A 23,964-nucleotide genomic window follows, 5' to 3' on the forward strand; every position below is an offset into this window, starting at 1 on the left:
AGACACAGGCAGAGGGAGAAGCAGGCTCCATGCAGGGAGACCGATGTGGGACTCGATCCAGGGTCTCCAGGATCACACCCCAGGCTGCAGGCGGTGCCAAACCGCTGCGCCACCGGGGCTGCCCCCTCTTTCTTTCCTTTCCAGGACAGTATGTTTATCACTCTCTAATACGCAGAGAATGTATTAGTTCCATTTGTAATGAGGGAATTGGTTGAAGCAGGGGCCAGAGGGGATGAATGAGTGGTAGCTGTTCCCCTTGGAGAGGGCACGCTGGTCTGCCCAGCCCCTGTCACTCCCTGCTGTATCTCTTATGAGACAAGTACTCTTGCCTATGAGAAGACACAATTTCTAGGGTATGTTTACTCTTAGCCTAACATTAGGTATGTTCATTGCACTAAGAGGTAGTGAGGGGGTAGTGAGGACAATGCCAAATCTGAGAGCATAAGCCCCATCTCAAGGTGCGGGGGGGGGGGGGGGGTGCTGCTACACCTCTCAGTTGCAGCCAATCATTACAGTGTGGAAATGCCAGCCCAGAGTGGCCTATCTTTTTATATTTTTAAAGGATAAAAGTACACAGATTTTAAAATGATGACAACTAATTCATTTAAAAATGAAATGCTCCTTGGGACGCCTGGGTGGCTCAGTGGTTGAGTATCTGCCTTTGGCTCAGGGTGTGATCCCGGGGTCCTGGGACTGCATCCCACACTGGGTTGCCCTAAGGGAGCCTGTTTCTCTCTCTGCCTTTCTCTCTGTGTCTCTCATGAATAAATAAATAAAATCTTTAAAAATAAATAAATAAACATCTTCCTTGGACATTGAAAACTGGGAAGGTAATCCCACTTCCTGGTAAGTCATAGGATATAGGTTTTTATACTAAAAGGTGCTGGCTACGTAAGGGGTTATTGAACAGTATAAGCAGAGTATAATCTATATACACCTCAGACAAAGTCTACTTCCCTGAGCTAGCCTTGAGATGGCATTGTGCTTATTTCCACGATGCCCTCCTAACAGGTCAGCAAAACTCCCAAAGATTCTGAGCTGGACTGGTCTTTGTTCTCACTATGCAGCAGCTCTGAGACCCCTGGGAAGCTGTGTCACCAAGAGAAAGTCAGTGTAGCAGTAAATTAAAATCATGTCAAACTACAGCAGAAAGAGAAAGATGAAACACCAAATCCCAAACATCTAAATCTCTCCCTCAAACCTTCACTTCTCACCACAGATTCTCAGGCAGGAATATATGCAACAAGAGCAAAGTAGAGAGGTGTTTATGATTGTCGAGGGCCACGTGGAATTTTCATGAACTTAGAGCACCCTGGAGATTCTTTTTTTTTTTTAAAGATTTTATTTATTTATTCATGATAGACAGAGAGAGAGAGAGAGAGAGAGGCAGAGACACAGGCAGAGGGAGAAGCAGGCTCCATGCAGGGAGCCCGATGTGGGACTCGATCCCAGAACTCCAGGATTGCGCCCTGGGCCAAACGCAGGCACCAAACCTCTGAGCCACCCAGGGATCCCCTACCCTGGAGATTCTTTTTTTCTCTAGTTAAGAGCTGGGGGAAGAAAAGAGGGAGAGACTCTTCCTAAGTCCAGGGTTTAATCAGAGTGTCAGATGTCTTAGACCAAATCAATTTTGGTTCAAGGCCAGCTCCAGGTCAACTTCTATCAACCACAAAGAAGCTCTCAAAGGACAAAAAGCTCAAATGGAGAAAAAGATGGCTTGTCCTTCTTTTAGAAAAAAAAAAAAAGCTCCATCCCCATCTTGCTTATCCAACCCTGTGAACAAATATGCCTCAAAAGTATGTGGGTTGGGCAGTGGTGTTGGAGGGAAGATGGGGGAGCATGGTATAGATAGCCATGGTGGTATTGAGCTGGGCGGCCCCTCTCTCCACTGGGAGAAATCACTGCCCTTTTGATTTCCCTGGGTGTGTGAAGAAAGGGTGTCCCTGGGGTTCACTTTGGACTAGACTAAATACTATGTTGGAAGTCTTATCAATCAAAATCAGAGGCCTTCCTCTTTGGATTCAGGGTACGCAAAGAGGAAGAGAGGTAGCCCGGGGAGTTACTGTGAGCTTCTGCTCTCTTGGAGACCAGACATTTTCCTGTCTTCCCTGGTATCTTAAGGGCTCCACTGAAGCCTATGGACAATCGGTGGGCACTGGTATCCTTTCTATGGAATGAAAGCAATAGGTCAGATAAGTTCCCCAAGTTCTCTGCTCCTTCCTGGGCTGCCTTGCCAGATCTCTTCTGACCCCTCTGAGGCCCAGTCAAGTGAGCAGCTCACCCTTCAAAGCCATGTGATCGTGTCTTTGATCCTGCTCTCAGAATCGGATGACACAGGTCAAGCTAAGACAGGGAAAGCTGGGTTTGCCTCTAGGCCACACCAGGCCCACCCATCATTCTCTTCTGTTTCCCCACGAAAGTTAAGCTTAGCTCCAGCTCCCCATAAGCTCATCAGATAGGGCTGCATGATTTGCTTCGGAAAACTCATGTGGAGGAAATCTGCCCACTAAGGCCAATAGGCAACATAGGGGAGTGCTAAGGGCTTTGGCTGTGGAAGCCAGGCCACTGCTCTCTGAGACCTTATATTTAAACTCTTCATGCTGCAGACAACTCATCTGCAAAGATGAGATTTCAGTTGTGCTTAAGTCATAGGGTTTTGTGAGGACGAGATAAGTTAATACATGTAAAGCACATAAAACAGTGCTGAGCACAGAGTAAGCTCTCAGTAAATGTTAGAAGAGGTTGTGACTTATTTTAATATACTGAGTGTGTGTGTGTGGAGGAGGAGGGATTAACTATATAAATTTCCTCCTGTCTCAAACAGTGACTAACTCCCTTGTTACAGCAAGCTCTGAATAAAGAGCCTCTGCTTTTTCTCTTTTAGGTGGTCTTTATTTCCACACGAATCTCAGAGATTTGGGGTTGTTTCTCTCAGCAGGTAGCATTATCTACTTGGAAAAATACAGGTCCCAGCCCTTGTGAGGCCAGATGTCTGGAAGACTTCCTTTATCCAAGGTGGAGGACTGTGAGGAGTCCTCCACAGAGTCTGCATCTCAAACCTCAGCATGCACTGGAATCATCTGGAAGTCCTCTGAAACACACTGCTAAGCCACACTCCCAGAGCTTCCTTTTGGGTGGAGCTGGGTCAGGGATGAAGAATCTGCCTTTCTAACATGCTCCCAGGTGCTGCTGATGGCCTAGGGTCACACTTTGAGAACCACTGGCCCAACCTAGAGCAAACCAGGCCTAATCATCCCACTCTGGGGCTTATATAGGGCTGGGGTCAGCCTCCCACTTGAGGGCTGTTGCTCTTTCTTTTACTTCAACCTTGGCCTCAGTATCTACAGGGCCCTCAAGGGGCAAGAGGCAAGGGTGGCCTCTTCTCTGAGAGTGTGTCTATCATCCCTCCAGACTCTTGGAAATAAGAATGTCTGAAGGAACCAAGAGAGAAAAAGAGGTGGAAGCCGAGGAATGGATGAGAAGGGGGTGGCGGGTGGGGAGTGGGCTGGAAAAGAGATAGAGATCTAGAAACACAGAGAATCAAAAGTGATGGTAGAGAGGGGGGAGTTAGCTCTCCCATGCCCTTAGCCCTGTTGAAGGAAGGGTTCCCCAGAAAACAATGGTTCTCAGCTCTGGCAACACCCTGGAATCACCTGGAGATATTTCAACATGTCCCAAGGCTGAGGCCCTGTCCCCCAGATACTGCTTCAGTGACCCCAGGGTGGGCCTGGGCATTGGGACTTCTAAAAATCCCCTGGTGACTGTGACATGTGGCTGCAGCTGAGAAGCCCTGGAAGAGAAGACAGCACACCTCAGGTACACTCATCTCCGACCCCTGGAAGGTCCTCTTGTGGACTGTACCCCTTATCTCCTGGGTGTAAGCTGGTCCATCTGGTTCTGCATCTCTGGTTAGGAAGCAGGGGGCAGGGCTGGAGCTCCAAAGACAGAGAGACACTGAGAAGGAGCTGAGATCTCCCACTTTCCTGGAGGCAAGCAGAAAGAATCTGGAAAGTTCTCTCTGACTCTGAGAGACAATGGCTATTAGGCAAGGCATCAAGGATCTTTTCTCTTCTTCCCAACCCCAGGGGCCCCTGAAGAACAGCAGCCAGTGTTCATCACGATGCTTTCTCCCTCTCCTCCCCATCCCACCTGACCAGTTCAGAGAGGAGCACAATCTTTCAGAGGTTTGATAAGACATGCATTATTACTTGGTTCACTCATGCAGTCAGGACGGAGCATGCATCTCACAAATTTATGATCCCGTTTCCATGGGAAGGGTTGGCTCCCTCAAGCTTCTCAGAAGTGTGATTTCTTCCAGAATCTAGAGTATCATATCCAAGAAGTAAAGTTCATGCCAAGACCCAAGAACTCCCACAATCACACAAAAGAGATTGCTGAGAAGGTGTGTTTTCTGCAGCTTTCCTTGTTCTGCCCCCGCCGACTATATCCTGGGTAGAAAATGTACAGTTATACCCTTTAGATGATTATGATTAATGTGTAGGATTCTTTTTTTTTTAATGAAGAGCTTCATCAACTCTTCATAGTGCATTTTTGTGGGACAATTATGGGTGAGAAGCAAACGAGGATTGCTATTGTTTCGCTCATTTAATTGAGCAAGTATTTCTCTCATCCTTCTGGGAATTAAACACTGAAGGGTGGACAAACACAGGGAAATGCATGCATATTAATTTCTGGTGTATTGCCTTCATTCAAAAGCAGGACAGAAATCAAGAGCTAGGCCTGTGCTGTGGTTTATAGAGAGGGTGAAGTTTCGCGCTTCACATCTCCTATAGACACTGTTCTGATGGGATCACGAGCCCAGTGCCACACTGATGAGGGTGGAGAGGGGACAGAAAGGTCTGGTTAGTTTGGTCATACACTTCAGTTTTAGGGCTGGATACTGAACCCTACCAGGAGCACCTCGACTGGGGTTAGGGTAGAAGGCAGTTCATGGGTGGAGGTATTTTCCCAAAGAAAGAGTGGTAACAGTTTCTAGAAGAAGGGTGAATGAACGGATGCAGGGGTAAAAACACAAACAAAGCCTATGTCCATCAAACCACCTTTCTGCCGACTTTTGAATAACTGGCTGAGTGCGGTGTAGAGATTGACTAGATTCAGAATGTAGACAGCCTCTAGCATTGCCCTTTTGGATTGTCACTAAATGGCTTGTTCTCTCTGAAGACAGCACGATAGCCCATCCATCACTGCATCCCCAAGGCACGCAGAATAAATGACGGGCAAATGCATTCCTGCTCTCAGAAGTGTAAGATCACTACCTCCACAGCCCCCAGAACAGGCTGGGTCATGGAGAGAAAAAGAATGCAGTTAGAACCATTAATAGCCAGGGGCCCCTGGGTGGTTCAGTGGTTGAACATCCATCTTCAGCTCAGGTTGTGATCCTGGGGTCCTGGGATTGAGGCTGCATCAGGCTCCCTGCAGGGAACCTGTTTCTCCCTCTGCCTGTGTCTCTGCCGCTTTCTCTCTGTCTCCCATGAATAAATAAATAAAATCTTAAAAAAAAAGAACCATTAATAGCCATTAATGAGATAGCACATTATGTTGTTTAAAACTATATCTAGCTAGGGACACTTAATGTAACCTCTCCCAACTTCTCACTAGAATAAGAGAACAGGAAAAAAGAATTCTCCTCACTTTCACAGCTGTGACTGAAGATTTGCCTGATTCCACAATCTGGAAAGATTGACTTTTTACTCTAAAATATATGGAAACCGGGATCCCTGGGTGGCGCAGCAGTTTGGCGCCTGCCTTTGGCCCAGGGCACGATCCTGGAGACCCAGGATCGAATCCCACATCGGGCTCCCAGTGCATGGAGCCTGCTTCTCCCTCTGCCTATGTCTCTGCCTCTCTCTCTCTCTCTCCGTGTGACTATCATAAATAAATAAAAAGAATTAAAAAAAAATAAAATATATGGAAACCACCAAACCCATTCTGATTTTGACTTTGAGACTAAGACAACTTTATGCCTTCTCCACATTGAGTTCCTGTCAACTGAAAGTACCTAATCTAAACTAGAGATTGGCCAGGTCGCCTGGGTGGCTCAGGCAGTTAAACACTTGCCTTCACTCAGCTCTAGGTCCTGATCCTGAGTCCCGGGATGGAGCCCCAAATCAGGCTTCCTGCTTAGTGGGGAGTTTGCTTCTCTCTCTGCCCCTCACTGGCCTTGTGCTCTCACTCTCTCTCAAATAAATAAATTATTTTTAAAAAATCAATAAAAATAAACTAGAGGTTGGTCAATTTGTTTCCGGAGAGAGGTAAATATTTTAGTGACTTTTAAAAAAAGATTTTATTTATTTATTCATGAGAGACCCAGAGAGAGAGGCAGAGACACAGGCAAGAGTGAGAAGCAGGCTCCATGCAGGGAGCCTGATGTGGGACTTGATCCCAGGACCCCAGGATCATGCCCTGAGCCAAAGGCAGACGCTCAACCACTGAGCCACCCAGGTTCCCCAGTATTTTAGGTTTTGTGGGCTATTCTATCTGTGTAGACTTGAACAATTCAACTCCACCCTTGTAGTGTAGGAAAAAAGTCACAGACTTTTCATGATTTGTCATATAATTTATAAGTGAGTGTATACATAAATGAATAGGCATGGTTGTGTTCCAGTTGACTTTATTTTTTAAAAAGATTTTATTTATTTATTCATGAGAGACACATAGAGAGAGGCAGAGACACAGGCAGAGGGAGAAGCAGGCTCCCCATGAGGAGCCCAACACAGGACTCAATCCCAGGACCCCGGTATCATGACCTGAGCCACTGAGCCACCCAGGTGCCCCTCCAATTGATTTAAATTTGCAAAAATTAGGCACTGGGTTGGATTTGGCCCACAGGCTATAGTTTACCAACCTGTGACGGTAACCATGTGACATGACCAGTATTTTACCCCCTTATAGCATACAGTTTAATCTTACCACACACTCTCTATTCTCATCATCTTTCTACCCTCAGAAACAGAAACTCTTATTAAAAGATGGCCCTTGAGGAGATTGGATTCTGGGAGGTGTGTAGCCGCAGGCAGGAAATAGTCTTTAAATACGATAAAAGTACCTTCTCCGTGGTTATGAAACTATGACGATTTCTCTGATCCTCCAGCTACAATCTTCCAGACCTTCCCCACTTCACTTCCTTGCTCTTCCCACAGTCATGGAAGGTCTGATTTCGTTTCTTCCTGGCTTTTTTTTTTTTTTTTATTTTAGAGATTTCTTTTATTTATTCATGAGAGAGAGGCAGAGACATAGGCAGAGGGAGAAGCAGGTTCCCCACGGAGAGCTCAATGCGGGACTCAATCCCAGGACCCCGGGATCATGCCCCAAAGGCAGACACTCAACCATTGAGCCACCCAGGTGCCCCAAAGGTCTGATTTCTATAAGAAACTCCTTATTTCCATAAATCTTGGAGTGGCTCTGACCAAGCCCAGACTCATTCGTCCCTATGCCCTGTCAGTAGAAAACTGTCTTGCCAGTTCATGGTTATCCAATCACTTGATGTCTGTATAAGCTACTAAGGATTCTTTCCTTTTACCCTCTTCTGTGGAGGGTTGGAAGATCCCAGAGGAACATAAGTATCCTCTGGTCATCAGGAGAGGATCTACAACTGTCCTATGTCCTCACGGAGATATAAACCATCTGGTATAGTTGGCCCTGGTAACCATGCACTGTCATTCACCAAGCCTCTAAGTGATACAGGTACATAGACTTCGTCCTTCTCAGCTAAGCCCCAAGCGGACCCTTCAAGCATTTCTATTCTCTTCTTCCTAGCCATCCTACAAATATCTTGGGAACTATCCACCTCTGCCCCCTGAACATGCTAAGGCAAGGCAGCATCGAAAGTCTGCTATCTGCTTACTCTCCTTAGACCCTGCTCTCATCCATTGCTGCACTAACACCAGGGGGTTCCTGGGAAGCCAGGGTCAAGTGCCCCCTTCTCCTGCACACCCTAGTATTTCTGTAGTAGCTCTCATGTCCTGTCCCCTTTCCTCGGACTTCCAGAGAGGCTTAATAATTCTACAGATTATCCAAGTTATCCTCCACTTTGCTTCCGTGGCTCTCCTTCCCATTATGTGTCCTCACTAGGAAATCTGCTTATTATCCATGTACAGGTTAGCACATATGTTCTAGCCTCTCAGTCTCCAGACTGTGTGCCCTGTGTCCTCAAAACTGACTCCTGCAATGAAAACAAACGAGCAATACCACACAAACCTTTTTTCCCTCTTAAGTGCTTAGCTCTTACAATCAAAGAAAAGAAATAGCATGGCTTTCAAGACTATTGTCTCTGTTGTGTGTTTGAAAACTATTCAGAAATTCAATAGACTGTTTGAAGCTGTATCCACACTCCCCTGAGGCATTAAATGTCACTAACTCAGTGAGTTGAGAGCCACAGGACAACATCAAAACATATAGGAATAAAAAAAATAAAATAAAATAAAACCTCAATTAGTATTTCAAAATGTATCCCTTACTTGTAATTTTGAGCACACTTTATCAGTTTACATTACCAGAGAAGCCGACCAGAAAGTGCAAGTAGAAAATAGGTAATAATCAAAGATTCCATAGAACACTTTACTGCTGCGAAGAAACCCATCATTATGAGAACTGAAAGCACTCTCACAATTTAGGTAAAAATCAAATCAATGGGACTTTAGCTATATCCTAAAACATTTTTTTTCTTTAAATCACAGAACTAAAAAGGGAAGAAAAAAACCTGCCTTAAACAATTATGTAGTTTCAAAATGTTACCTACCAAGGAACAAAAATCAGGCTGGCTTCAGACTTCTCTTCAACACTAAATTTCAAAAAAGGGATTTCTACAGAGGTTTGAGGGAAAATAGGTATTGCCCTAAATGATATACCTACTTAGTCCTGGGCTGGAGATATAGATTTGGCAGCTATTAGCATAAAGGGAGGAATTATTACTTGGGATGAAGAACTTCATGCAAGGAGAGATTTTTTTTAAAGATTTTATTTATTTATTCATGAGAGACACACAGAGGCAGAGGGAAAAGCAGGCTTCCTGCAGGTAGCCTGATGTGGGACCGGATCCAAGGACCCCAGGATCACGCCCTGAGCTGAAAGCAGATGCTCAACCCCTGAGCCACCCAGGTGCCCCCATGAGGTTGTATTTAAAATGCAATCATGTTTATCTGTATGGATCTTTCTACATAACTATTTTTGTGCACAACATTCCGAGTACAAGAAACGGCATGCCCCTTTTTATTTTTTTAGTTATGAAGTATTTCATACATACACAAGAATGTATAGGATACATATGTATGGTTTAAGAAGAATGAATAGTAAAAGGAAAACCCATAAGCCAGGTGAAGAAATAAACCATTACCAGGGACAGGAAAGACCCCTGTGTGTCTCCCACCATCCCACACCCCTTCCACTTCTGAGCAGCAATCAAAATCTGAATTTTATGATAATAGTTCCCTGACTTTTCTCCAGATTACTTGGTGTGTATGCCTGTCTAACAAAATATTGTCTGTTTGGTTTGGTTTAAAACTTCTAAGAAACATAATACAAGAAACATTTATCTGCAACTTACCTTTTTGTTTAGCATTATGCTTTTGAAACCCATCTGTGTTAATACACGCAGCTACAGCTCATTTCCTCTTCACGGCTGTATAGCATTTTATTCGATGAATGGCATACACCACAATTTATCTATCCGTTCTGTCATTGGTAAATAGTCTGTTTCCCATGATTTTGCTCTTATGAACAATTAATATTCTTTTTTTTTTTGAACAATTAATATTCTTATACATGCCTCCAGAATGGAGTTCTGGGTAGCTTGAGTTTTCCTTTGGCACATGTTTCCGATATATCTGCCCATTTGCATCAGACTTCTTCATTTTGTGGCATCTAAGATGGCTGCAAGGAGACTACTCTACCAACACATGCACGCTCTTTCATTCAAACCTACATCACGGGGTGCCTGGGTGGCTCAGTTGGTTAAGCATCCAACTCCTGATTTCAGCTCAAGTCATGATCTCAGGGTCCTGAGTTGGACTCTGTGCTAGCATGGAGTCTGCTCGTCCCTCTCCTACTCTCTCTCAAATAAATAAATAAAATAAAATTTCATTATTGTTTTGAATACTTGATATGAAATGGTTGATGTAGATTCAATATCCATTAGCAGCATCATGAGAAATTTCAACATTGTATTTGTCCATGAAGAAAAGGACTGTTAGATTCTGTAAACATAATGTCAACTGCTAAATTTTGAAAGATTGGAAAGGGTGGGGGCAGAGTGGGGGGCACTGGGGGTATTCCTTTGGACCTACCTCAGGGAAGTGGGGGGTCTCAGGGGCTGACTGACGTGGGCAAGCACTTCGCGGCACGCCTGGTACAGAGTCAAGGCCCAGAAGTTAAAGGTAGCTAATATTATAATAATATTTTTATTAGAACGTTCTGATTATAAAAATAAAACTTGTTTTCTTTAAAGAAAAAAAAACATTTTGTGTTGTGCTTGGTTGTGTGAACAAAATCTTGCAAATGATGACTGTCTAGAATTTAAAGAGATCATTATTAAAAAGTGTTGAATAGGGATTGCACAAAGTAAAAAAAAAAATCTGCTATGAAAAAAACTTATGCTCATAGAAGGAAGTTTCAGTTTCTAATTAGAAAAAAAAAAATGGAAATAAAGGCACCTGGGTGGTACAGTCGGTTAAGCCTTTAACTCTTGGTTTTGGATCAGGTCCTGATCTCACAGTTGTGAGACTGAGCCCCAGGTCGGGCTCCACACTCAGCACAGAGTCTGCTTAAAACTCTCTCCTCTTGGGATCCCTGGGTGGCGCAGCGGTTTAGCGCCTGTGTTTGGCCCAGGGCGCAATCCTGGAGACCCGGGATCGAATCCCACGTCGGGCTCCCCGTGCATGGAGCCTGCTTCTCCCCCTGCCTGTGTCTCTGCCTCTCTCTCTCTCTCTGTGTGACTATCATAAATAAATAAACATTAAAAAAAAAAAAAAACTCTCTCCTCTGTCCCTCCCTACTTCTAAAATAAATAAATAAATCTTTTTTTTTTTTTAAAAGGGAAATAATTTCATCTGAATAGTTTTACAAATTCAGTATTGTCTTTAATACTTTCTGTAGCAGCCAGCCTCTTGGCTGGCACCAATAATTCTTGTCCCCTGATATTCACATCCTGGTCTACTTCCCTCTCAAACTGAATAGGGTGAATCTGTGTATGAGGACTATTGCAGAAATGACGGTGTGTCCTTCCAAGGCTAGGTTGTGAGGGACATTGTGGCTTCTGTCTTGCCTGCTCCCTCTTAGATCACTTGGTCTAGGGGAAGCCAACCATAATGTTATGAAGACATCAAGTACCCAATGGCTCTGACTCCCAGCCATGGGAACAAGCCATCTTGAAGTGGCTCCTCCAGACCTGGTCAAGCCTTTAGATGATGCAGCCCCTGGTGACATCTTGTCTGAAACATTGTGAAAGATCCTGAGCCAGCACCACCCAGATAAGCTGCACCCAAATTCCTAAGTCATCATAAACTATGTTACATAATAAGTGTTATTAAGCTGCTAACTTGTCATGTCGTTTGTTACCCAGTAATAGATAGCTAACACATTTGTTATTTTATTTCCCTTACTGTAATTATACAATGTAAACTTGATGTCAGTTGCTTTCAAAAAAACCCATTTAACTGTCCCCCACTTCCTTCTAAAATGAAGACAAAGGTGTGTTTTTAGAGGGGAAAAAAGGGAAAGCTGGGATTGCCAGTGTTCAGGAGCCTTCTCTCTCAGATATACATCTTCAAGTCATCTCTATGGGTTCCTGGGTTTCTATTTTTATGTATATTGGGGCAAAGGACAATAAGGATGAAGGGCAAAATAAGCCACGGTTGGGGTGGTAGAAACTTTATTTGAAGGGTTTACAGGAAGTTAATGGCCCTGATTTCACTCGCTCTATAAAACATGATCAGGATTCACACATTTAGGGCAGCCAGGGTGGCTCAGCATTTTATTGCCACCTTCAGCCCAGGGTATGATCCTGGAGACCTGGGATCGAGTCCCTGAACAGAGACTGCTTCTCCCTCTGCCTGTGTCTCTGCCTCTCTCTCTCTTTCTGTATCTCTCATGAATAAATACATAAGATCTTTTAAAAAATAAATTATATCATGCTTTTCTCTATGCAAAAATAAAAACTCTACAAAACTATGATATGTGTAAGAAGCCTCCAACACTTCTATCTTTCCCTGATGGTTTTTTTGCAAGGACAATCATCATATTCATCTTAAAATTATTTAAGTGTGGGCTGCCTGGGTGGCTCAGTCAGTTGAGTGTCCGACTCTTGTTTTTGGCTCAGGTCATGATCTCAGGGGCCTGGGATAGAGCCCTGAGTCAGGCTCTGTGCTCAGTGGGAAGTCTGCTTGGATTCTCTCTCTCCCTCTCCCTCTGCCCCTCCCCCCACTCACGTGTGCTCACTCTCTCTCTTGCAAATAAATTAAATGTTTAAAATAAAAAATAAACTCATTTTAGTGCCTCTGCTTTGTCCCTTTACTCACAGTTGGTCTTCCTACTGTTTAACAATGATAAAACACTCTTTACAAACATAAAGATTCATTTTCTATTGTGAACATTTTTCATCATAGCACCTCCTGTGCCCTGGTTATTATGAAATCAATCATTTTACTTTCTAGCTACCAACTTTTCCTGAGGGGTTCTTGTTAGCTGAGTTCCCTTTGATAACTGCTTATTCTGTTAATGTTCTTTTGAAGCCTGTTACAACATTCTTTCTTCTTCTTCTTCTTCTTCTTCTTCTTCTTCTTCTTCTTCTTCTTCTTCTTTCTTCTTTTCTTCTTCTTTTTTTTTTTTTACCAGAAATTCTGCAGTTTCTGATTGATTAAAATCAGGGTGGTAGGGCAAGGGGGGAGCTCATTTCAGACCTGCAGCCCTCATGCTGCCAGGCTGTCCCTGTCCGTGTCCCATTCTCCCCTTACATGATGCAAAGGGTCAAGCTATTTATATTCCTATAATGAAGAGGGATTCAGCAGGTGACAAATAATAATTTCTGAAGTCAGGAAAGGTGCTTCACCTCATCCTTTTTTGAAGATAAGATCCAGGTATCTCACAGACTCTGAACATTCTGCATATTTAAAAGCAATTTTAGGGAGTCCTGAGTGACTCAGTGGTTGAGCATCTGCGTTTGGCTCAGGTTGTGATCCCGGGGTCCTGGGATGGAGTCCCGCATTGGGCTCCCTGCGGAGAGCCTGCTTCCCCCTCTGTCTATGTCTCTGCCTCTTTCTATGTATCTCTCATGAATAAATAAATATTTAAAAAATAAATAAACACACTTTCATGCATCTAAGAATTGATTGGAGCCATACTCATGGAAATCACAGTAATCTCAGAGTTTGAGTCCCCATGTGTCAGATTGAGCACACACTAAAGGCAGGAACAAAACAGGACACTAAAAACAAAAACAAAAACAAAAAAAAACCTTTTTTTTAAAAAAAGATTTTATTTATTTATTCATCAGAGACACAGGCAGAGGGAGAAACAGGCTCCACGCCGGGAGCCCGACGTGGGACTCGATTCCGCGTCTCCAGGATCGCACCCTGGGCTGAAGGCGGCGCTAAACCGCTGAGCCACCAGGGCTGCCCACCTTTTATTTATTTTTATTTATTATCTTTTAAAGATTTTATTTATTTATTCATGAGAGAGAGAGAGAGAGAGAGAGAGAGAGAGAGAGAGGCACAGGCAGAGGGAGAAGCAGGCTCCACGCCGGGAGCCTGACGTGGGAGTCGATCCCGCGACTCCAGGATCACACCCCTGGCCAAAGGCGGCGCCAAACAGGTGGGCCACCGGGGCTGCCCCCCCCCCCCTTTTTAAATTATGGATATGTTAATTCTGAAACTGAGCTAAAACTAAACTATAATTTAATAGTAAATAGTAAATTAAATAGAAAACTCAGTTCTATGAAAGACTCCTGACTCTGAAATGAACTAGGAGTGGTGGAAGGGGAGGAGGGCGGGGGTGGGGGTGACTGGGTGGCGGGCACTGAGGGGGGCACTTGACGGGATGAGCACTGGGTGTTATTCTGTATGTTGGCAAATTGAACACCAATAAAAAATAAATTTATTATTAAAAAAAAAGAAAGAAAGAAAACTCAGTTCTTCGGCCACACCAGCATATTTCAAAATGCTCGGTAGCCCCATCCACGGCCTTTTAAAGTACTGAAGTTCCCACAGAAAAGCAACAAAACTTCCCTGAATCCGTTTACGTCTGTTTTACGATTTGATTCTGTTTTCAAGTGTGAATTGCACAATTTGGGGAGTAGGTGGGAGAACCATCATATTTTCAGCGTCTGGAGTCCTCTGAGGAATTTAATCTGACCTTCGGCAGCAAGGCCCTTAGCAGCATTCACACCCTCGCGCTGCCCTCCACGCACCCGTCAATAAACCATCGATTGTCCCGGAGGGTCCCGGGTGAGCCCCTGGAAGCCCAGACACCCGGCATCTAATAGGAGCCGCGGCCCGTTTCCTAGCAACAGCGACGCGACCCCGCCCCCTGGCCTCGGCGTCGCTCTCCTACCGTGCGGCCGCGAGGGGGCGGGGCCAGGAGTCTCTTGCCCAATAGGAGGGGAGCGGAGGCGGAGTCCCGGCCGCGTCCGCGTCGCCAGGGAAACGGCGGCGTCGGCGGGAGTCGGCGCGCGATGCCGGGCGCGGAGGAGCGGGCGGCGCGGGCTGCCGAGAGCGGCGACCCGGAGCGCGGCGCCGCCGACCCGCGCCTGCGACTCCTGGGGGCCTACGTGGCCCGGAGCCTGCGGCCGGCCGCCGGAGTCTGGGAGCGCTGCGCGGGCACGTCCGAGGCGGAGCGGCTGCTGCACGCCTTCCTGGGCCGCGAGGCTGCGGGGGACCCGCGGCCGCCGCTGCTGCTGGTGGTGCGGCCCGGGCCCGGGGGCCTGGCGGTGCGGCCCGGGCTGGACACGGGGCCCGAGGCCGGCCCGCCTCGCGCCAAGGGGCTCTTCTTCCTGCGCACCGGGCCCGAGCCGCCGGGGCCCCGCAGCCTCCGCGGCGCCGTGCTGTGCGGGGACCTGCCCGCCGCCCCCCTGCAGCACCTGGCCGCGATGTTCTCCGAGGTGAGCTGGGGGGGCGGGTGACCCCGCGGCCCGGGAGCGGGCGGGAGCTGGGGGGGCGGGGTAGGGAGGGGTGTGTGGCCGAGGGGGCGGGGCCGGGGGCGGGGCCGGGGGCGGGGCACGGCCGGAGGGGATGCGGAGGAAGCCCGGGCACCCCTGAGAAGTGCGAGGGAGCTGGAGCAAGCTGCGGAGGGGCTCAGGCTTGTGTCAGTCCTGGTCTGGGCACAAGCCAAAGTCAGGGGGAGGCCAGACTGAAGTTGCCTGCTGGATCCTGACCACCTTTTAAGGCGCAGTATCTCTTAACCCCCTCTGTGGGCCGGGACTAGGGAAGACAGGTCGTGGCGAACAACAGGGCATCTCAGTGGGGTGAGTAAGGCAGCGGAGGTGAAAGGCCATCGACACGCAGTGCCTACCCACAGAGGGGACTCAAAGGCGAAGGGGGTTTGGTTTTGATTTCATCTCATTCCTAAACCACACATCCGTGAACCCAGTTGTCAGCCCTGTGCCAAGATGAGAAGTTGGGGCATCCGGCTGGAAATGTCCAACAGGCGTTTGGAGCCGTCCACCGGGAGCTCAGGGAGGAAGGTCTCCGGAGACGTGGGTTATACATCCTTCTAGAACACCGCAGCCAGAGCTTGGAGAGTACAGGAGGTTTCAGAGAGGGTGCTCTGCAGAGGCAAGATTCTTGGGACATTTAGAACTTTCTGGACTGGGAGTAAACTTCCCTGTAAATTGAGTGTGTGTGTTTCTGGAGGCTTGATGCACTGGATCCTGCAGCTTGTAAAACGAATACTAATGGGGTACCAGTTATATGATACTTTGTGTGATAGAGGCTCTCAGGAATACCAAACAAAGAGAAGATGAGATCCCACCCATGCAGTTAATCCTCTTTTTATAAATATTTAAAATTCCTGTGACTGGGGTGGAGCTAGAACTCACATGAACTTGGCTGCATTACTGGAGCTAGGTCCTTAGGCTCTCTGCTGGGCCAGATATGCTTTATCAGAAAGCTCTGGAGAGGGAGAATTTCAGGGAAGGGGCATGCATGACAGTCACCCCTTGGAGGGGCCCCGAGAAGCCAGGTTTCTCAGGAGACAGGGATGTATTTCAATCTTTTTAACAACCGGAATGGCTTTACTGCCGTGCATCGTCTGAACACCATCACTGCAGAGGTGCAAGCTTGGATCAAATCCCGCGCATGAATGATGATGATAGAAGGAAGTGCCATTGTATTCAGAGGAGAGACATGTGTGTGGTTGGAGAGCCAGTGTTGAACCGGCTCCTGAACAAGAGGAAGGATCAGGGGACATAGACATCAAGGTAACTTTCAAGGCACTGGGAGCAGATTGCACAAAGGTTTGGGTGTGGAACTACACTTAGTACGTGTCGGGGACAGCGGGCCCATCTCAGAGTTGTGTCCCACCAAGGAAATGTATCCAGCAAGCCAAAGTAATTTTGAAATAGTTCAAACTCTCAAGTGCTCCAGAATTTTCATGGGTGTATCAAAAGAGACTGGAAACAAATTAAATGTTTATCTATCGAGGACTGGGTGAATGAATTAGGGTCTATCTATAGTTAAAAGGAATGATTGCTATGGAACGAGTTCTTAAGTTAATTTGTATTTATTGTGGCAAATAAAAACCCACAGGAGATAAAATTCACTCTCCCAATAATTTCCAAGTGTACAGTACAATATATCCAACCACACACACTGTTGGTCAGCAAATCCCCAGGAACTCCCACCATCCTGCATGACTTAGTCTATACCCACCAAACAATTCCCTCACTCTGCCTTTCCTGAGGCCCCAGCACCCATGATTCCACTTTCTGTTCCTATGAACTCGATAGCTCTGCATACCTCATATAAATGGAATCATGCAATATGTGTCTTATTGTAACTGCCTTATTTCATTTAGCATGATGTCCTCGAGGTTCATTCACGATTGTAGCATGTGACAGAATTATTTTCCTTCTTAAGGCTGAGTACTATTCCACTGTACATATACACCGCCCTTTCTTTATCCACTCATTCATGGATGGATGTGTAGGTTGCTTTCACCTCTTGGCTGTTGTAAATAGTGCTGCCATTTAAGATAATTTTTTTTTTAAGGTGCAGCACTATAGTCTAGTATGCTACCATTTCTGCTAAAAAGAGAGGGAGGATGGAAAGAAGGAAGGAGCATTCATTAACAGAGTAATCCACAGGCCTGAGAAACTAGGAAGCTGAGGTACACGGTACACTTATATTTTTTTTAAGATTTACTTATTTATTTTATTTATTTTTTTTAATTTATTTATTTATGATAGTCACAGAGAGAGAGAGAGAGGCAAAGACACAGGCGGAGGAAGAAGCAGGCTCCATGCACCGGGAGCCTGATGTGGGATTCGATCCCGGGTCTCCAGGATCGCGCCCCGGGCCAAAGGCAGGCGCCAAACCGCTGCGCCACCCAGGGATCCCCTATTTATTTATTTTAGAGAGAATTTCAAACAGACTCCCTCTGAGCATGGAGCCCAATGCAGAACTCAATCCCAGGACCCTGGGATTATGATCTGAGCTGAAACCGAGAGTCAGATGCTCAACTGACTGAACCATCCAGGGACCCCAAAAATTATTTTTGGAATAGCTTCAGGCCTTAGCATTTCTCAAAGCCTGTAGCAGCATATCCCATCTACTTCCTTACACATCCAGAAGCTGATCCTGTACTGTTTCAGTTCCCTGTTCACCTCCCATCCCCTAAGCCCCTCCTACCCTCTCCTTCCTGCCCACTCTCCCCTCTCTGTGGACCAGCCTGGCCCCTGGCTGCATGCTCCCCTCTTCCTCCCACACCCCGCAGAGTGACACTCAAGCCAGAGGAGCCCACATGGCTGAGAAAAGCCCTCCACTGTTGGGGGTGGTGGTGGTTGATGTCAGTGAGAGGAAGAAAGCTATAAATTTCAGCATCATTTTGTTACCCTAGTACAGTGTCTTAAAAAAAAAAAATGCATCCAAGAAATGTTTCTCGGAATTGACAGAACTTAGTAAGTAGTTCCCTGCTGCCTGTCTTCGTCCTCCCAGCCACACCACTCACTGCTGCCAGGTTACTTTCTTTGAGCTCTGAGACTTGGATGCTATTTTGAAATTCTGTGTATTTAGAGAGGGAGCATGGGACGTGGGATCTGATGGGCCTGGGTTTGAATCCTGGTTCTATAAAATGCATGTGTCATGTGACCTCTGGGGTCAGGGTCTAACTATCTTGCAGGAGTGTCATGAAATTTAGAAATAATATATTAGGACACCTGCAATAGTGTACTAGGTTGTAGGCATGCCCTAAGGGACAGGAATTATTGTCACTTGACTTCCTATTTGAAAGTGTCCTCACTTCTCTGACCCATCCTCATCATCTTGCCCATCCCTGCTCTCCCTGGAGGAGAGCTATATTTCCCCCCCAGCCCTTCCATCCATCTCTGAGCCTGGAGCTGGGACAGGTGTCCTCGCTCCCCCTTACTGCTTCTAGATTCATGTTGAAAAACCTCAGTTTGGATCATATGTCACCAGACGAAGTCACCCTGTCCCCTCATTGCTGTGTCATACACTGATGACACTGCCCCCGGCTCATAGTGACTCTTTCCAACATCTCTCCTGCCTTAACACATGGCGACTTCAGTAGATGCATGAATGATCCTTCCAATAAGCAGGCCTCTGGGATCCTCGAACCTTCCTCCCCTGGCGATCTTGTCCCCCTCCCTCCCTTCCCCAACCCTTCCTGTGGCCATTCCCAGACCTTATATTACTAACCCCCTCCCTTGTGATCCAATTTCACCCACCTCTTTCTCTGACCACTACTCTCATCTTTCAGCTCACTCCCCACAATGACCCACTACTGCAATCCCTGCTGGGGTCTCCATCCATCCATCCTGCCACCTTCCCGCTGTCTGACTCAGTACCCATGCGCTTTCCCCCACCCAGCTTGGGTGCATCATCATCGTTCCCTTGCCTAAGCTTCTGACTCACTGGCCTCTGCTTGTTTTGTCATATTCATTTGGCAAAACCGTACTTCTGATGAAAGCCAACCCTCTGTCTGTTCCATATACCCGCATCCGTGAAGTCAGTGGGGCTGAGAAAAACCAACATACTCCACTTAAAATTCATGACCCTGAACCTGTAATAGGCCTTTTATGCTTCCCAGCTGACACCTCAAACTTCCAATTATTTTCTTGCTTTTCTAGATCACTTTTACACACTTTCTTTTCTTCCCCCTCAAATGTCCAAAATTTCTATCTGCCTCACTCTGACATTTTTGCTTCTTACTTGGATTTTAAAAATGGAAATAATAGAAGAAAACTTCCATAAATGCTTCCCTGCATCCCATCTGCCAAATATCCATACTCATCCTGCTCTGCCATCCCATCCATTGCTACAGGTGGACTGTCTGCTGTCATCTGATGGCAACCTCAAGACTTAAAACTGCCACTGTGGCTCTGAATCCCGTCTGTTCTGACCTCCTTAAAGAGATCATACCAACAATTCTTTCCTCACTCCTATATTCTTTTTTTTTTCCTTTTCTACTAGGTAAATCCCGATCCTCCCACCAGCCATCATCCCATTCCTGTGACCCCCTCTACAGCAAAATGTCTAGAACATGTGTCTGTTCCTGCTGTGCCCCCTTCCTTTCCTGTTTTAGCTGACAGTCACCCCCACATTGCATGGAAGAGAAAGTAAAGACCTTGTCAGCATTGCCAGTGACTTCCACTTGACTAAATGGCATGACCCTTTACTAGTCCTCTTCCTGTTTGACCTGTGAACAGCATTCAGCAGGGCTTGTGATGACCCACTCCTCCTGGAAGTCCCTTTCTTCACTTGGTTTTCAGGACGCCAGTCTTCTGGGTTTCCTCCTTTCCATTGATGGTACTCCTTCTTCCTCCCAACTCCCTCACCTTGGAGAGCCCTTGGGCTCACTCCTTGGACACCCTGCCTTCTCTATGTGACCTCAGTTCCTTGGGAGTGCTCATTCACCTGCAGAGTTTCACAGACCATCTGTATCTGACATCTACGGCATTTGTCATCTCCAGCCTTTGCTTCTCTGAAATCCCAACTACCTACTCAATGTCTCCATTTAGAAGTCCAACAGATGCATCAAATCCTAATGTGTCAAAAACACATTCCTGGTCTCCCTTCAAGAATGTACTCTACCCAGTTCTTCCCCACATGAGTTCATGGCAGCTCCATTCTTCCTCAAGCCCCAAACCTGGGAGTCATCCTGATGCCTCTTTTTGCTCTCACAACCCCACAGCCGATCCATTAAGAAACTGATTGGAGGGATGCCTAGGTGGCTTAGTGGTTAAGCGCCTGCCTTCAGCCCAGGGTGTGATCCCAGAGTCCAGGATCAAGTCCCACATCAGGCTCCCTGCATGGAGCCTGCTTCTCCCTCAGCCTGTGTCTCTGCCTCTCTCTCTGTGTCTCTCATGAATAAATAAATAAAATCTTAAAAAAAAAAAAAAAGAATCCGATTGGCCAAGCCTTCAAAATGTATGTAGAACCAAACCCTCTCTTACTATCTCCTCCATTCCCCTAGGTGCCAAACCATTGTCCTTGTATTATAGCATGGACTTGCCAACCCATCCCCCTTTTCACTTTTGCCCCCCTACAGTCTATTCTTAGCACATCAGCTGGAGCACTTCTACTAAAAAATGTGTCCGACCATTTCTCTCCCTTTGCTCAGAACCGCAAAGTGATTTCCATTCATCTGCGAGTAAAAAATCAAAATCCCATAGACAAGGCTGCATGTGGTCTTGTCCCCTTTTACTGACCTCTACTCTTTTTGCTCACCCAGTTCCAGTTTCATGAACCTCCCTGGTACTCCTTGATCACACTAGGCAGGGCTCCCACCTCACAGCCTTTGCACTGGCTGTTCCTTCTATCTACAATATACTTCCCCCAAGGATCTGCATAGCACTCTCCCTATCCTCCCATCTTTGTTTAAATGTTACTTGTCACTTGATTTATCATTATAATCGGTCCAGCCCACACTCTTGGTCCTCCTTACCTGCTTTATTTATTTCTTTTTTAAAATATTTTCGAAACATTTTACTTATTTGTTTTCATGAGAAACACGGAGAGAGGCAGAAACATTGGCAGAGGGAGAAGCAGGCTCCCTGTGGGGGGAGCCTGATGCGGGACTCAATTCCAGGACTCCGGAATCACAACCTGAGCCAAAGGCAGACGTTCAACCACTGAGCCACCCAGGCATAACCTTTTTAATTTATTTTTGCAGAATGTTTTGTTTATTGACTCTCCCCTAAAATATAAACTTTGTGAGATCAGGAATCCTTATCTGTTTTCTTCACTGATATACCTTCACAGCACCTAGAGCACCACCAACACACGGTAGATGCTCAACAAATACTCATTGAATAAATGAATGAGTACCTTTTTGTCTCAGAAATAGTTCATATTCATTATTTTTCTACCACTCAAAGCCCTCAAAAATCCATTCTGAGCCCACTTCCCACTTTTTCTTCCTATATGCCAGAACCTCCAGAGGATGGTGGCTATAAAAAGACCAGATAAGGGGCGCCTGGGTGGTACAGTTGGTTAAGTGTCTGACTCTTGGTTTCAGTTTAGGTCATGATCTCAGGGTCACGAGGTCAAGCCCAGGGTCAGGCTCCGCACTCAGCACAGAGTCTGCTTGAGAGTCTCTCTCCCTCTCCCTTTGCTCCTCCCACTCATGTCTGTTCTCTTTCTCTCTCAAATAAATAATTTTTTTTAAAGAAATGGCTCCTGCCTTTGAGATCCTAGGAATATTCTTCATTCTTTCTCTCCTGTTAGGTCTTCTGCCTTGGGTCCGAGAGCATCTTTTCTTATCACGAATGAGTAGAGCTCAATTTGTAACATTTCATTTGTACTCTCTGCCCACCTGTCCTTGTAAATTCTCAGTTCAGCGATTGTTTCCAGAATCACCAAGCAAGAGTCAACCTCTTAGATTTCCCCTGCTGGGTCCAGGTGCTCTGTTTTGTAGCCACATGGACTTCTCGGTCATATATAGGACCCAACCAGTCAAATGAGTCTTTATTTTCATTATTTACTCAATTATTACATTTCCTGGGGTTTTTTCCTGCTATTCTTTCCATTAACTGTGAGATTTGACAGGCAGCATTTCCTAGTAAGTTACATTAACTACAACTTTTTAAATGGCAAGTGATCAAAACCTCCATTTAAAGTAGCTCAGGAGATTCAAGAGCAGCTTGATTCAAGAGCTCGAATGATGTCATAGGACTTGGTCTTTCTCCATCTAGGAACTGCCCCTTCCCTGTATTGACCCTATTCCAAGGTCCCTATGGTAGCAAGATGGCCACAATTGTTCCAGACTAGGAGAAGAGAGAAAGTCCTCTTCACCAAAAAGTTCAGATGACAGACTTTGGCCTGGCTTTCACTGGCTCAGATTTGTTCATGTCCCCCATCTGGATCTAGAAATGAGTACTTCCCCAACCCACCAAAAAAACAAAAACAAAAACAAAACCCAGAAGAACCATACCAGAAGACCAAAATCAACTAGTGTTTGCCCTATAGGTAGGATGCCCCGTCATACCACCTGGTGACAGATGGGCATCCTTACTTACATTTGTTCTATACTTTGCCTCCAGCCCCTGCGATGGTTTCAATCCCTTTTATTCACCCTGAAAATGAGGGAGGGGCTCCCTCCCAAGAGTTCTGGAAGTAGCTGAGCACACCACGCTGGACACAGTAGGCTGACAGCAGTTTATAAGTCACACATAGCCACAGCACAGAGGAGGGTGCTGTGTCACTCGGGGGATGCGCTTGGGAATGCAGTTAACCATCAGAAGCTTTGGGTGATGAGCTTGGTGGAATCCAGAGGGTGGAAGTGCACTGGCTCCTGTGGGAAGATGGGATCAGCTTGTGTGAGGCAATCCACTGGCTGGCAGGGACCCTGTCATTTTACCAGATATCAAGGCACTACATCCTGTTGGTTCTTAATAGTAGGCCCCACAGGGGATCCCTGGGTGGCTCAGCGGTTTGGCGCCTGCCTTCGACCCAGGGAGTGATCCTGGAGTTCTGGGATCAAGTCCCATGTCAGGATCCCTTAGTGGAGCCTGCTTCTCCCTCTGCCTGTGTCTCTGCCTCCCTGTCTCTCTGTGTCTCTCATGAATAAATAATAAAATAAAATATATATATATTTTTTAAATAGTAGGCCCCACAGCACGGGGGCCTGCAAAATGGTTTCTGGGCCTTTCTTTCTTTTCTTCTTCTTTTTTTTTTTTTTTTTAATTTTTTATTTATTTATGATAGTCACAGAGAGAGAGAGAGGGGCAGAGACACAGGCGGAAGGAGAAGCAGGCTCCATGCACCGGGAGCCCGATGTGGGATTCGATCCCGGGTCTCCAGGATCGCGCCCTGGGCCAAAGGCAGGCGCCAAACCGCTGCGCCACCCAGGCATCCCCATCTGGGCCTATCTCAATAGTCTTTCATTAAGGTGTCAGAAGAAGGATGCCCACCCTTGTTGCCCATGCACCTCTGTCTCAGGTGGTTATCCCCATTCTGGCCAATGAGAAGAATCACCTGGACTGGCCCCACGTGCTCCGTCAGGATGTCCAGCGGCACGCCCACAGCCTCCAGTGTGACCTCCTGGTTATCCTCGAGCAAGTGAAGGGGAAAACTTTGCTTCCTCTCCCACTGGGCGCAGCAAAACTGGAGTTTGAGGCTTCTCCCAGCGGGACCATGTAAGTAGCGCCAGCCCGGCCATCTGGGCCTCTGAGACGGGGAGATGCTGGTTTATCTCCATGTTTCCTTTATGACTTTTCTGTTCCCGTCTCCACACCTCGAATTGTTCCACATACAAGCCCACTGTCTGCTCTGTCTGCCAACA

General features: G+C 46.4%; 1 protein-coding gene across 1 annotated transcript in view; it reads left to right on the forward strand.

Moving 5' to 3' along the window:
- The first annotated feature begins 14,680 nt into the window (after positions 1–14,680).
- Positions 14,681–23,964, forward strand: part of DNAH9 (dynein axonemal heavy chain 9) — a 335,073-nt gene continuing 325,789 nt past the window's right edge. The window contains exons 1-2 of the mRNA XM_041771484.1: positions 14,681–15,106; positions 23,622–23,818. Coding sequence (XP_041627418.1) covers positions 14,681–15,106; positions 23,622–23,818 — 623 coding nt within the window. The remainder of the gene's footprint in view (positions 15,107–23,621; positions 23,819–23,964) is intronic.

Source organism: Vulpes lagopus, chromosome 10 (genome assembly GCF_018345385.1).
Source record: "Vulpes lagopus strain Blue_001 chromosome 10, ASM1834538v1, whole genome shotgun sequence".
Classification (NCBI taxonomy): Eukaryota; Metazoa; Chordata; class Mammalia; order Carnivora; family Canidae; genus Vulpes; species Vulpes lagopus.